The sequence below is a fragment of the Lichenostomus cassidix genome, chromosome 28, assembly GCF_008360975.1.
Source record: "Lichenostomus cassidix isolate B80296 chromosome 28, HeHo_3.0, whole genome shotgun sequence".
Lineage (NCBI taxonomy): Eukaryota > Metazoa > Chordata > Aves > Passeriformes > Meliphagidae > Lichenostomus > Lichenostomus cassidix.
In genome coordinates, this window is record NC_139508.1 from 2088231 (window position 1) to 2103581 (window position 15351).

Consider the following 15351-nt stretch of genomic DNA (forward strand, 5'->3'; position numbering starts at 1 on the left):
GCAAGGCTGGGAACGGGGAGAGCGAGGGGAGCGCGGGAGGCTCTGCTCTGTCCGGCTGTCCATCCTGCTCTGTCCGTCTGTCCGTCTGTCCATCCCGCCCTGTCCGGCTGTCCGTCCCACCCTGCCCGCTCCCTCCGCCCCGAGGAGCCTCCCGGGGGCGGGCACGGCACGGCACGGCACGGCACGGCACGGCACGGGGCGGAGCCGGTAAGGGAATTGGCACCGGGGAGGGTCCCGGGGAGGGGCGGGAGCGGCGGGCAGCGGGGGACGGAGCGACACAGCGGGGGACGGAAGAACTCCCGGCCCGGTGTCGCTTCCCGGTGCCAATTCCCTGTTCCCATTCCCGGTTCCAATTCCCGGTTCCCATTCCCTGTTCCCATTCCCGGTTCCCAATTCCCCATCCGCCACCCCGCAGCGGCAGCACCGAGGAGTCGCGGGGAGCGCACGAACCCCTCCGCCCTCCCGGGTTCCCTCCGGTTCCCCCGGCTCTCCCCCATTCCCGGTTCCCGGTTCCCGGTCCCGCCATGCCCTCCCCGTACCCGCAGCGAGCGCTGTCGGTGCTGCTGCTCTTCGGCACCTTATCGGCTGCCATGGCGCTGCTCTCCTCCAGCCTCATCTTCCAGCTGCCGTCGGGCCGTGCCGCTGCCGCTGCCGTTACCGGTGCCGCTGCCGTTACCGGGGCGCTCCCGGAGCCGGTGGCCGCCGCTCTGCTGCCGGTGTCGGCCGTGCTGGCCGCGCTCTGCCTGGTGCTCAACGTGAGCTGCTTGTTGCTCTGCCTGCTGCACGGTTACTGCAGCGCCGAGCTGTGCCGGGGACAGCCGGGAACCGAGCGGTGAGAGCCCCGGGGGGACCGGGAGGGGGTTAGGGCAACCGGGACCGGAGCGGTGAGAGCCCCGGGGGAACCGGAGGGGGTTAGGGCAGCCCGGACCGGAGCGGTGAGAGTCCCGGGGGAACCAGAGGGACCGGGAGGGTACCGGGGATGATCAGAGGGGTCCGGTGAGAGCCCCCGGGGAACCGGAGAGGGTTGGGACAGCCGGGAGCGGAGCGGTGAGAGCCCCGGGGACACCGGGGGGACCGGGAGGGTACCGGGGATGTTCAGAGGGGCCCGGTGAGAGCCCCGGGGACACCGGGAGGGCACCGGAGGGGGTTGGAGCAGCCGGGAGCGGAGCGGTGAGAGCCCCGGGGACACCGGAGGGACCGGGGAGGCTCCGGAGATGCCAGGACGAGTTAGGGGAACCGGAGCCGGACGGGTGAGAGCCCCGGGGGAGCCGGAGGGCACCGGGAGGCACCGGGGATGATCAGAGGGGTCGAGACAGCCCGGGCCCGACGGGTGAGAGCCCCGGGGGAATCGCGGGGACCGGGGCTGGAGGAGTCGGGGGGCTCCGGGGATGCTCGGAGGGGTCAGGGGCAGCCCGGGCCAGACTGGTGAGAGTCCCGGGGACACCGGAGGGGCACCGGGGGACTCGGGGGAGGGTCGTGGGATGCTCGGAGGGCTCGGGGCAGCTCTGGCCAGAACGGGGAGAGCCGCGGGGGCACCGGAGGGGTACCGGAGGACACTGGGAGGCTCCGGGGATGCTCGGAGGGGTTGGGGGAACCGGAGCGGTGAGAGTCCGGGGGACACCGGGGAAGAGGAGAGGAGAGGAGAGGAGAGGAGAGGAGAGGAGAGGAGAGGAGAGGAGAGGAGAGGAGAGGAGAGGAGAGGAGAGGAGAGGAGAGGAGAGGAGAGGAGAGGAGAGGAGAGGAGAGGAGAGGAAAGTTGGAAAGGAAATTCCCACTGTGTTTTGGGGTCACTCAGGAGTCCCCAAAATGTGTCCCCTGACGTCACTGCTGGGCCACCAGCACAGCCCCAAAATCAGGGACAATTCCATGTTGATTTAATCATTTCCCAGCATATTCCCGAAGAAATTCCTCTTTATTTTTTCAGAGCTCTGGAATGGGTTTGGAGCTCCTCGGCTGGGTTGGGTGAAAATTCAAAAATAACTCGTGAAAAATCGGATTTTAAAGGATTTTGGTGATGGCTGGACGTGGTGGAGAAACCTCGGGTTGCCAAAAAAACCCAAAAAAAATCTGGCGAGTTTTGGGGCAAATGTGACCTCAGTCCAAACTCATTTGGAGGGAATGACGATGTCTGAAAAGCGACTTTTTGTCTCGCTAATTAGCGAATCCAATCAAGCTCCTGGAGAAACTCCAGCAGCGCCTCCTTAGCGCTTCATTAGCGCGGGGAGAGGGAAAATATTGCTCCGAAACATGGAAATTCCCACAGCAAACTTGGGTTGGGTTTTGAGGGAGCTGAATTTCTGCTGGAAAATTAATGAAAAACCCGAAAAAAAACCAAACATGAAAAAAAAAAAAAAAAAAAAACCCAAACCAACAAAACCAAAACTAAAAAAATCCACACAAAAACCAAAAAACCCAAACCAAACCAACAAACAAATCCCCCCAAAAAAAAAAAACAACAACCAAAAAAAAACCCCAAAAAAACCCCAAAAACCAAAATAAACCAATTAAAAAACCCCACCCCAACCCAGTTGTGAATTTTCCTGGGATCCGGTCGGGATTTGGGCTGAAAATGCTGTAAATTTGGGAGCTGGGAGGTTGAAATTTGGGAATTCCGAGTGCCGGAGGGGATGTGAGGTCACAGCTGGGGACAAAGGACATTCCCGCCCCACGGCAGGGACATTCCCAAGGATTCGCCACGACCGCGGGGAGACTTTTCCCAAGAGCCTTCCCAGGGCTGTTTTCCCAATTTTCCAAGGTTGTTTTCCCTCTTTTCCAGATCTGTTTTCCCACTTTTCCAGGGCTGTTTTCCCTAAAAATGCCTTCCCAGATCTGCTTTCCCCCTGTTCCAGATGTTTCCCCCTCTTTCCCAGAGCCATTTCCCCTCTTTTCCAGATCTGTTTTCCCTCTTTTCCAGATTTGTTTTCCCCTCTTTTCCAAATCTGTTTCCCCATTTTTCCAGAGCTTTTTATCCCTAAAAATGCCTTCCCAGAGCTGTATTCCCACTTTCCCAGAGCCATTTCCCAGATGTTTTTACTCTTTCCCAGAGCCATTTTCCCATTTTTTCCAGCTGTTTTCCCACTTTCCCAGATCCATTTTCCCTCTTTTCCAGATGTTCCCCCTCTTTCCCAGCGGTTTTTCCCTCTTTTCCAGATGTTCCCCCTCTTTTCCTGAGCCATTTTCCCCACCTTTGCAGCTGTTTTCCCTCTTTTCCAGCTGTTTGCCCACTTTCCCAGCGCTGTTTTCCAGCTGTTTTCCCATTTTTCCAGCTGTTTTCCTTCTTTTCCAGGGCAGACTGGTTCCTCCTGCACAGCAGCTCAGTCCGGCACACTGCACTCGGCATCTTCTGCTGCGGCCTCTGCCTCTACCTGACCGGTATGGATCCAGTACGGCTCCCAGTGCTCCCAGTATGGCTCCAGTACAGCTCCCAGTATGGCTCCCAGTATGGCTCTCAGTAGGGCTCCCAGTGCTCCCAGTATGGCTCCAGTGCTCCCAGTACAGCTCCAGTGCTCCCAGTGCAGCTCCCAGTACAGCTCCCAGTATGGCTCCCAGTGCACTTCCCAGTGCTCCCAGTATGGCTCCCAGTGCTCCCAGTACAGCTCCCAGTATGGCTCCCAGTGCACTTCCCAGTGCTCCCAGTATGGCTCCCAGTACGGCTCCCAGTGCTCCCAGTACAGCTCCCAGTATGGCTCCCAGTGCGGCTCCCAGTGCTCCCAGTATGGCTCCCAGTACAGCTCCAGTGCAGCTCCCAGTATGGCTCCCAGTATGGCTCCCAGTGCAGCTCCCAGTATGGCTCCAGTGCTCCCAGTACAGCTCCCAGTACAGCTCCCATTATGACTCCAGTGCTCCCAGTACGGCTCCCAGTGCTTTTAGTCCCTTCCAACTTCACCCATTCCCACATTTCCCAACCTCATTTCCAGATTTTCCAACCCCCAAATCCCATCCCATCTCCTCACCATTTCCCCACTTTCCCTTTCGAACCCATTCCCAGATTTTCCAAATCCAACCCTTTTTAATCCCTTCCAACCTCACCCATTCCCAGATTTTTAAACCCACCCATTCCCACATCTCCCAAACCCATTCCCAGATATCCCAACCCCATTCCCACATTTCCCAAACCCCAAATCCCATCCCATCTCCTCACCATTTCCCCACTTTCCCTTTCGAACCCATTCCCAGATTTTCCAAATCCAACCCTTTTCAAGTCCCTTCCAACCTCACCCATTCCCAGATTTTTAAACCCCATCCCATTCCCACATTTCCCAACCCCATTCCCAGATTTCCCAAACCCCAAATCCCATCCCATCTCCTCACCATTTCCCCAATTCCTCTCTCCCCAGCCTTGGCTCTCTCCATGCTGCTCCTCTTCGACTCCTCGGCCGGGATCGCCGGCGCTTCCATCCTTTCCTCGGGAATCCTCCTCCTCCTCCTCGCCATCGCCCACGCCCTGCTCCGCGCTTCCCGCCTTTCCCAGGGAATTCCCGGGAATTCCGACCCACCCCAATCCCTCTACGAGAACGACTCGGCCCAGCCCGGCGAGATCGAGGAGAAAAATCGGTGTTTTCGCCCTGAAATCCGGCGGGAATTCCCGGAAATCCAGCGGGAATTCCCAAAAATCCGGCGGGAATTCCCGGAAATCCAGCAAGAATTCCCAAAAATCCGGCAGGAATTCCCGGAAATCCAGCGGGAATTCACAGAAATCCGGCAGGAATTCCCAAAAATCCAGCAGGAATTCTCCTTCCCGGCTTTCCCCGCCGGGGAGAAGGAATTCCAGCGGGAATCCCAGCGGGAATTCCGTCGGGAATGGATGGAAACGCCCAGGATGCACAGGACGCTGTCGGCGGAGTCGGGATTGCTCCAGGGGAAAAATCCTTGGAATGTCGTGAGCAGGGAGATGAGGAATGCCATGGCCAGGAGAGCCAAGGATTCCACACTGGTGTGAGGGGAATTTGGGGAAAAAAACTTGGAATTTGGTCATGGGAGAAAAGAAGAATGGGATGATCTGGAGAGCTAAGGATTCCATGCTGGTGTGAGGGAATTTGGGAAAAAAAAACCTGGAATGTGGTTATGGTGTGAAGGAAAATTGGGAAAAAAATCAGGAATGTGGACATGGAAGAGATGAGGAATGTGATGTCCCAGAAAACCTGGAAGGTGGTTATGGTGTGAAGGAAAATTGGGGGAAAAAACCCTGGAATTTGGTCATGGAAGAGATGAGGAATGCGATGTCCCAAAAAACCAAATATTCCACATTGGTTTGAGGGATAATTTGGGGAAAAAACCTTGGAATGTGGTCATGGTGTGAAGGAAAATTGGGAAAAAAATCAGGAATGTGGACATGGAAGAGATGAGGAATTTAATGTCCTGGAAAGCTAAGGATTCCATGCTGGTTTGAGGGGAAATTGGGGGAAAAAAACCCATGGAATGTGGTCAGAAAAAGAGGAATTTGATGTCCTGAAAAGCTAAGGATTTCATGCTGGTTTGAGGGAAATTCAGGAAAAAAACCTTGGAATTTGGTTATGGAAGAGATGAGGAATGTGATGGTCTGGAGAGCTAAGGATTCCATGTTGGTTTGAGGGAAAATTGGGGAAAAATCAGGAATGTGGACATGGAAGAAATGAGGAATTTGATGTCCCAAAAAGCCAAATATTCCATGTTGGTTTGAGGGAAAATCTGGGAAAAAAACCCTGGAATGTGGACATGGAAGAAAAGAGGAATTTGATGTCCTGAAAAGCTGAGGATTTCATGCTGGTTTGAGGGAAAATTCAGGAAAAAAAATCAGGAATGTGGTCAGGAAAAGAGGAATGTGATGTCCCAAAAAGCCAAAGATTCCACACTGGTTTGAGGGGAAATTGGGGAAATAATCTTGGAATTTGGTTATGGTGTGAAGGAAAATTGGGAAAAAAATTAGGAATGTGGTTATGGAAGAGATGAGGAATTTGATGTCCCAAAAAGCCAAATATTCTATGTTAGTTTGAGGGGAAATTTGGGAAAAAAGCCTGGAATGTGGTGACAAAAAACTCTGGAATGTGGTTATGATGTGAGGGAAAATTGGGGGGAAAAAACTCTGGAATGTGGTCACAAAATGAAGAATGTGATGTCCCAAAAACCCAAATATTCCGCGTTGGTTTGAGGGAAAATTCAGGGAAATAATCTTGGAATGTGGTTATGGTGTGAAGGAAAATTGGGGAAAAATTAGGAATGTGGTCATGGAAGAGATGAGGAATTTGATGGTCTGAAAAGCTAAGGATTTCATGCTGGTTTGAGGGGAAATTGAGGAAAAAAAAAACTGGAATGTGGTCAGAAAAAGAGGAATTTGATGTCCTGAAAAGCCAAAGATTCCACACTGGTTTGAGGGGAAACTGGGGAAAAAATCCTGGAATGTGGTTATGGTGTGAAGGAAAATTGGGGAAAAATTAGGAATGTGGACACAGAAGAGATGAGGAATTTAATGTCCTGGAAAGCTAAGGATTCCATGCTGGTTTGAGGGAAAATTGGGGGAAAAAACCCTGGAATGTGGACATGGAAGAAAAGAGGAATTTGATGGCCTGAAAAGCTAAGGATTTCATGCTGATTTTGGGGAAAAATCAGGAAAAAAAAACTGGAATGTGGTCAGGAAATGAGGAATGTGATGTCCCAAAAAGCCAAAGATTCCACACTGGTTTGAGGGGAAATTGGGGAAAAAAACCTGGAATGTGGTTATGGTGTGAAGGAAAATTGGGAAAAAATTAGGAATGTGGTCATGGAAGAAAGGAGGAATTTGATATCCTGAAAAGCTAAGGATTTCATGCTGGTTTGAGGGAAAATTGGGGAAAAAAAACTGGAATGTGGTCAGGAAATGAGGAATAGGATGGGAAAAAGCAGATTTAGGATAGGAAGAAGCAGATTTGGGGTTTCAGGGCAGATTTGGGGTGGAAAAAAGGAGATTTAGGGTGGGAAAAAGAGGATTTGGGGTGGAAAAAAGTAGATTTGGGGTGGGAAAAATGCAGATTTGGGGTGAAAAAAAGCAGTATTGGGGTGAAAAGAAGTAGATTTAGGGTGGAAAAAAGTAATTTGAGATGAAAAAAAGTAGGTTTGGGATAAAAAAACAGATTTGGGGTGAAAAAAAGTAGATTTGGGGTGGAAAAAACCAGATTTGGGGTGGAAAAAGTAATTTGAGATGAAAAAAAGTAGATTTGGGATAAAAAAAGCAGATTTGGGGTAGGAAAAAAAGCAGATTTAGGGGGGAAAAAAGTAGATTTGAAGTGAAAAAAGTACATTTGGGGATAAAAAAAAATCAGATTTTAGGATTTTAAAGATCAGAACAATTCCCTTCCTTTAAAAACCTCCAAATCCACATTATTTTTCTCCAAACCCTCTGGAAAAAAAGCAGGAAAAAGAACTAACTCAGAGTTCCCAAGGCGACAGGAGGTTTGAAACAGAATTTTCTTGTTGTTTTTTGGGGTTTTTTCTGGATTTTTTTATTATTGTTCTAATGAAAAGCAAATCCTTGGCATCCACTGGAAAAATTCCTCCTGGACAAAAAGTTTGGAAATTTCCCAAAATTCCATCTTTACAGGAAAATTCCCGAAGCAAGAGCTCATTTGGGGTTTTTTTTTTAATCCTTTTTGAGATGTTTTTCATGCTGAGAGGTAGAAAAATTGAAAATAAAAATCCTGGGAGCAGCCTGGAAAAAATAGGAAGGAAAACCACAAAATTTCCAGGTTTTTCCATGGAAAAAATTCCCCAAAAAATCAGGGATTTGGGGTTTTTTAGGGTTTTTTTTTAATTTTAGGGTTTTTCTACCTTTGCAGCCCCAAAGGGATTTTTTTTCCATTTTTTTCTTGAGGTTGGAAAATTCTCAGGATGGAAAAATCAGGAAGTTCCAGGAGGATTCTTGGGTTGGGAGGTGAGAGTGCTGTGGGGAAAGAGAGGAAAAATCAGATTTAGCAGCCTGAAAATGTGGAAAATTGGGGATTTTCTTTAGAAATTTGGAGATTTCCTTATAAAATTGGGGATTTTCTGAAAAAAATTGGCGATTTCCTTTAAAAAATTGGGCATTTCCTCACCAAAATTGGGCATTTCCTCACCAAAAAATTGGGCATTTTATTTTAAAAAATGGGGATTTCCTTAGAAAAAATTGGGGATTTCCTTTAAAAATTGGAGTTTTCCTTACGAAAATTGGGGATTTTCTTTAAAAAAAATTGGAGATTTTCTTTAAAATTTGGGAATTTTCCTTAAAAAATTGGAAATTTCCTCATAAAAATTGGGGATTTCCTTAGAAAAAATGGAGATTTCCTTAGAAAAAATGGAGATTTCCTTTAAAAAAATTGGTGAATTTCTTAAAAAAATTGGAGGTTTCCTTACAAAAATTGGGGATTTCCTTACAAAAATTGGGGATTTCCTTATAAAAATTGGGGATTTCCTTATAAAAATTGGGGATTTCCTTATAAAAATTGGGGATTTCCTTATAAAAATTGGGGATTTCCTTACAAAAATTGGGGATTTCCTTACAAAAATTGGGGATTTCCTTACAAAAATTGGGGATTTTCCTAAAAAAATTGAAAATTTCCTTATAAAAATTGGGGATTTCCTTAGAAAAAATGGAGATTTCCTCAGAAAAAATTGGTGAATTTCTTAAAAAAATTGGGGATTTCCTTACAAAAATTGGGGATTTCCTTTAAAAATTGGAGCTTTCCTTACAAAAATTGGGGATTTTCTTTAAAATTTGGTAATTTTCCTAAAAAAATTGAAAATTTCCTCATAAAAATTGGGGATTTCCTTAGAAAAAATGTGGATTTCCTTAGAAAAATTGGGGATTTTCTTAAAAAATTGGGGATTTCCTTTAAAATTGGAGCTTTCCTTAAAAAAATTGGGATTTTCTTTAAAATTTGAATTTTCCTAAAAAAATTGAAAATTTCCTATAAAAATTGGGGATTTCCTTAGAAAAATGTGGATTTCCTTAGAAAATTGGGGATTTTCTTAAAAAATTGGGGATTTCCTTTAAAAAAAATTGGGGATTTCCTTAGAAAAAATGTGAATTTTCTTAAAAAAATTAAGGATTTCCTTCAAAAAATCAGGAATTTCCTTTCTCTTCCCAACCCCTCCATCCCCAACCCTTCGGAAAACAACAAAAAACCTCCAAAAAATCAACATTTTCCCACTTTTCCCTTCGAGAACAACACCCAAAAAACAGGAAAAAAGCCAGGAATGTTCTCCTGGCTCTTCCTGGGATATTTTTCCAGGATTTTTCGGGATCACCTGCGGCTCTGGGAGGCATTGAGCTGATCCTTGATGGCGATGGAATGCTTGAGGAGGTTGTCGATGCTCTTGAAGTAAACACTGCTGTCAGTCATGCTCTTGATGGCGCTGGGAAAACGGGGAAAAGAGGGAAAAATTGGGAAAAGTGGGAAAAGTACGGAGTTGGGATTCCTAAATTTTGGTTATTTCCCTTTTATTCCCAGGAAATATCAAATTTTAGGTGATTTTCCCAACTTCCCACAGCGAAAAACCCCAAAATTCCAGCTGAGGGTTCAAAGTTCATCCCAAATTCTGACTTGGAAAGATGGGAAAAGTGGGAAAACTTGGAGAAGTTGGAAAAGCACAGAGTTGGGATTCCCAAATTTTGGTTATTTCCCCTTTATTCCCAGGAATTCTCAAGTTTTTTTGCTGTGGCAAGTTGGGAAAATCACCCTGAAAACCCCAAAATTCCAGCCGAGGGTTCAAAGCTCATCCCAAATTCCGACTTGGAAAAACAGGAAAAAAGCAGAAAAATGGGAAAAGTTACAAAAGAACGGAGCTGGCATTCCCAAATTTTGGTTACTTCCTCTCTATTTCCAAAAAATCTCCAATTTTAGGTGTTTTTTGCTGTGGGAAGTTGGGAAAATCACCCCGAAAACCCCAAAATTCCTGCTGAGGGTTCAAAGCTCATCCCAAATTCCAACTTGGAAAAACAGGAAAAAAGCAGAAAAATGGGAAAAGTTACAAAAGAACGGAGCTGGCATTCCCAAATTTTGGTTACTTCCTCTCTATTTCCAAAAAATCTCCAATTTTAGGTGTTTTTTGCTGTGGCAAGTTGGGAAAATCACCCCGAAAACCCCAAAATTCCAGCTGAGGGTTCAAAGCTCATCCCAAATTCCGACTTGGAAAAACAGGAAAAAGTGGGAAAAGCAGGAAAATCACAGAGTTGGGATTCCCAAATTTTGGTTCCTTTCTCTCTATTTCCAAAAAATCTCAAGTTTTAGGTGTTTTTCGCTGCGGGAAGTTGGGAAAATCACCCCAAAAACCCCAAAATTCCAGCTGAGGGTTCAAAGCTCATCCCAAACTCTGACTGGGAAAAAGTGGGAAAAGTTGGAAAAGCACAAAGTTGGGATTCCTAAATTTTGGTTAGTTCCCCTTATTCCCAGGAAATATCAAATTTTTCACTGGGAAAATCACCCTGAAAACCCCAAAATTCCTGACAAAGGGTCAAAGTTCATCCCAAATTCCTACCTGGAAAAATGGGGAAAAGGAGGGAAAATTGGGAAAATTGGGAAAAGCATGGAGTTGGGATTCCTAAATTTTGGTTATTTCCCATTTATTCCCAGGAAATGTCAAATTTTAGGTGATTTTCCCAACTTCCCACAGCGAAAAAACCACAAAATTCCAGCTGAGGGTTCAAAGCTCATCCCAAATTCTGACTTGGAAAAAGTGGGAAAAATGGGAAAAGTTGGAAAAGCACAAAGTTGGGATTCCCAAATTTTGGTTACTTCCACTTTATTCCCAGGAAATATCAAATTTTTCACTGGGAAAATCAGCCTGAAAACCCCAAAATTCCTGACAAAGGGTCAAAGTTCATCCCAAATTCCTACCTGGGAAAATGGGAGAAAAGAGGGAAAAGTGGGAAAAGTTGGAAAAGTATGGAGTTGGGATTCCCAAATTTTGGTTAGTTCCCTTTTATTCCCAGCAAATGTCAAATTTTAGGTGTTTTTCTCAACTTCCCACAGCGAAAAACCACAAAATTCCAGCTGAGGGTTCAAAGCTCATCCCAAATTCCGACTTGGAAAAGTGGGAAAAAGTGGGAAAAGCAGAAAAATCACAGAGTTGGCATTCCCAAATGTTGGTTACTTCCACTCTTTTCCAAAGAAATCTCAAATTTTAGGTGTTTTTAATTGTGGGAAGTTGGGAAAATCACCCTGAAAACCCCAAAATTCCAGCCGAAGGTTCAAAGCTCATCCCAAATTCCGACTTGGAAAAGTGGGAAAAAGTGGGAAAAGCAAGAAAATCACAGAGTTGGCATTCCCAAATTTTGGTTACTTCCTCTCTTTTCCGAGGAAATCTCAAATTTTAGGTGTTTTTTGCTGTGGGAAGTTGGGAAAATCACCCCAAAAACCCCAAAATTCCAGCTGAGGGTTCAAAGTTCATCCCAAATTCCAACTTGGAAAAAGTAGAAAAAGCAGGAAAAGTGGGAAAAGTTGGAAAAGTATGGAGTTGAGATTCCCAAATTTTGGTTATTTCCGCTTTTTTCCCAGGAAATATCAAGTTTTTCACTGGGAAAAACACCCTGAAAACCCCAAATTCCAGCTGAGGGTTCAAAGCTCATCCCAAATTCCGACTTTTCCCATCCTCACTGATTCCTGCTGAGTTTTCCAGCTGGAATTCCAGCTGGGAATTCCTTTCCCATACCTGCAGGCATACTCCACGGTGTAAATTGCTCCCTGGCTCTGCTCCTCCCAGCTCTGCATGTCCGACTGGGAAAAAAAATAAAAAAAAAAAGGATTAGGAAGGGTATTCCCAAAAAAAACTCTTCCCAGAAAAAGATTTTGGGGATTTTTTGCCTTTTCCAAAATCAGATTCCAAAGATTTGGGGATTTTCTCCCTCCTCACTGAAGATTTTGGGGATTTTCTCTCTCCTTCCCAGTCAGATTCTGAAAATTTGGGGATTTTCTCCCTCCTCACTGAAGATTTTGGGGATTTTTCTCTCTCCTCCCCAGTCAGATTCTGAAAATTTGGGGATTTTCTCCATCCTCTCTGAAGATTTGGGAATTTTCTCTCTCCTCCTCACTCAGATTCTGATGATTTTGGGAATTTTCTCTCTCCTCCCTAGTTAGATTCCCAATATTTGGGAACTTTCTGCCTCCTCTCTGAAGATTTGGGGATTTTCTCTCTCCTCTCTGAAGATTTTAGGATTTTCTCTCTCCTCCTCAGTTTGATTCCAAAGATTTGGGGATTTTCTCCCTCCTCTCTGGTCAGATTCTGAAAATTCGGGATTTTCTCCTTCCTTCCCAGTCAGATTCCTAAGATTTTGGGGATTTTCTCTCTTCTCCCTAGTTTGATTCCTAATATTTGGGGATTTTCTCTCTCCTCTCTGAAGATTTGGGGATCTGAAGATTTGGGGATTCCCAGGATTTTGGGGATTTTCTCCCTCCTCCCTAGTTAGATTCCCAATATTTGGGGATTTTCTCCCTCCTCTCTGAAGATTTGGGGATTTTCTCTCTCCTTCCCAGTCAGAGTCTAAAGATTTTGGGATTTTCTCTCTCTTTCCCAGTCAGATTACAAAGATTTTGGAATTTTCTCTCTCCTCCTCAATCAGATTCTGAAAATTCGGGATTTTCTCCTTCCTTCCCAGTCAGATTCCTAAGATTTTGGGGATTTTCTCTCTTCTCCCTAGTTTGATTCCTAATATTTGGGGATTTTCTGCCTCCTCTCTGAAGATTTTGGGGATTTTCTCTCTCCTTCCCAGTCAGATTACAAAGATTTTGGAATTTTCTCTCTCCTCCTCACTCAGATTCTGAAGATTTTGGGGATTTTCTCTCTCCTCCCTAGTTAGATTCCCAGTATTTGGGGATTTTCTGCCTCCTCTCTGAAGATTTTGGGATTTTCTCTCTCCTCTCTGGTCAGATTCTGAAAATTTGGGATTTTCTCCTTTCTTCCCAGTCAGATTACAAAGATTTTGGAATTTTCTCTCTCCTCCCCAGTCAGATTCCCGAAATTTGGGGATTTTTCTCCTGGAATTCCTGGCTGTGAGGGCAGTGAGGGTTTTTTGGGATGGAATTCCCAGAGGATTTTTGGATTCTCAATCCCTGGAAATGTCCAAATCCAGGCTGGAGAGGAGAAGCTGCAGGGAAACCTTGGAGAAACTTCCAGAGGGTAAAGAGACACCAGGAGAGGATTTCGGATCAGGGATGGAGAGACAGGGAATGGATTGAACTGGGAAATGGGAATTTGGGTGGAATTTGGGATGGAATTCCTGGCTGGGAGGGAATTTGGGATGGAAATCCCACAAGGGATGGAGGAACAGGGAATGGATTGAACTGGGAAATGGTAATTTGGGTGGATTTTGGGAAGGAATTCCTCCCTGTGAGGATGAGGAGAGAATGGGATGGAATTCCCACAAGGAATGGAGGGACAGGGAATAGATTGGAACTGGGAAATGGGAATTTGGGTGGATTTTGGGATGGAATTTCTGGCTGTGAGGGCAGTGAGGGTTTGGGATGGAATTCCTATAAGGGATGGAGGATCAGGGAATGGATTGGAAATGGAAAAAGGGAATTTGGATGGGATTTTGGGATGGAATTCCTCCCTGTGAGGATGATGAGGGGGAATGGAATGGGATGGGATGGAGGGACAGGGAATGGGTTGGAACTGGGAAATGGGAATTTGGGTGGAATTTGGGATGGAATTCCCATAAGGGATGGAGGAACAGAATACAGAGAATGGATTGAACTGGAAATGGGAATTTGGATGGGATTTTGGGAAGAAATTCCTGTCTGGGAGTGAATTTGGGATGGAATTCCCACAAGGGATGGAGGGACAGGGAATGGGTTGGAACTGGGAAATGGGAATTTGGGTGGAATTTGGGAAGGAATTCCTAGCTGGGAGGGAATTTGGGATGGAATTCCCATAAGGAATGGATTTGAACTGGAAAAAGGGAATCTGGATGGGATTTTGGGAAGGAATTTTTGGCTGTGAGGGAACAGAATTCCCATACAATCCATGAATCCCCAACCCTGGAATCGCCCAAATCCAAACCAGAACCACCCGGAATTGGCATTATGGAATCAGATGATCCTAGAATTCCCCCAATCCCGGAATTCCAGGCTAGAAAAGCGGGAATGGCTCACCTTGTGCTGGGCCAGCTCGGGCAGGGATCTCCTGACGTGCTCCTGCAGGCGGAACAGAGCCACCGAGGGCTCGTTGGCCAGCACGTACAGGCTCTCCGTGAACTTGTCTGTCACTGCGGGAAAAATATGGGAATTAGCGGGGGAAAGTGCGGGGATTAGTGGGGAAAATATGGGAATTAGTGGGGAAAAATGGGGGGATTAATGGGGAAATATAGGGGAATTAGTGGGGAAATATAGGGGAATTAATGGGGAAATATAGGGGAATTAATGGGGAAATATAGGGGAATTAATGGGGAAATATAGGGGAATTAATGGGGAAAAATACGGGAATTAGCGGGAAAAAGTGTGGGAATTAATGGGGGAAAATATGGGAATTAATGGGGAAAAATGGGGGGATTAACGGGAAGAAATTAGGGAATTAACGGGAAGAAATTAGGGAATTAACGGGAAGAAATTAGGGAATTAACGGGAAGAAATTAGGGAATTAACAGGGAAAGATACGGGAATTAATGGGAAAAAAAAAAGGGAATTAATGGGGAAAAATGTGGGAATTAAAGGGGAAAAATGTGGGAATTAAAGGGGAAAAATGTGAGAATTAATGGGGAAAAATGGGGGAATTAATGGGGAAAAATGGGGGAATTAGCGGGAAAAAATATGGGAATTAACAGGAAAAATATGGGAATTAATGGGGAAAAATGTGGGAATTAAAGGGGAAAAATGGGGGTATTAGCGGGAAAAAGTGGGGGGATTAGTGGGAAAATAAATGGGAATTAGCGAGAGAAAAACAAAGGGAATTAGAGGGGGAAAAAATGGGAATTGACGGGAAAATACGGGAATTAACAGGAAAAAACCCAATAATTCACGCAGCATCTTGTCGCGACCGGGCAAATCCCCCCGCGGAGCCTTTCCGAGCCCATGGCCGGGGCTGGCGGTGCCTCCCGAGCCGCCGCTCCCGTTCCCATCCCGTTCCCATCCCGTTCCCGTCCCGTCCCGTTCCTTTCCCACCTTTCTTCACCTTCAGCTGCATCTCCGGTTCCTCCATGCCTCCTCCCTCCCGCCGCCACTTCCGCTTCCGCCGGTGCGCCCTGGAAATCGCCCCGCACGGGAACCAGAGCGCGAAAACAGCCCCGGCTGGAAACGCTGCGGCGGCGCTAAGGTTCCGGCTCACCCCAAGCCGGGTGTCGCCCGGGCTGTGTCGCCGTGTCACCGTGTCACCCCGCAGGGTTAAATCGCTGCTGTCACCCGTGGGGACACTCGGTGCTGCCCGGTTTGGCTG

At 46.6% G+C, this 15351-nt stretch overlaps 2 protein-coding genes across 2 annotated transcripts; one reads left to right on the forward strand and one right to left on the reverse strand.

Annotated features, from left to right (window-relative positions):
* Positions 1–502: 502 nt before the first annotated feature.
* Positions 503–5116, forward strand: TMEM221 (transmembrane protein 221). The gene is made up of 3 exons (XM_085040870.1): positions 503–832; positions 3287–3372; positions 4338–5116. The coding sequence occupies exons 1-3, from the start codon at positions 525–527 to the stop codon at positions 4937–4939; spliced, it is 996 nt and encodes a 331-aa protein (XP_084896996.1). The 5' UTR covers positions 503–524; the 3' UTR covers positions 4940–5116.
* Positions 5117–7417: 2301 nt separating this feature from the next.
* On the reverse strand, positions 7418–15261 carry LOC146426141 (BLOC-1-related complex subunit 8-like). The gene is made up of 6 exons (XM_085040871.1): positions 15081–15261; positions 14076–14188; positions 11638–11702; positions 9235–9342; positions 7780–7891; positions 7418–7660 (listed from the first exon to the last, which is right to left on the reverse strand). Exons 1-5 carry the CDS (start codon positions 15115–15117, stop codon positions 7849–7851), a joined length of 366 nt encoding a protein of 121 aa, XP_084896997.1. The 5' UTR covers positions 15118–15261; the 3' UTR covers positions 7418–7660; positions 7780–7848.
* Positions 15262–15351: the final 90 nt, after the last annotated feature.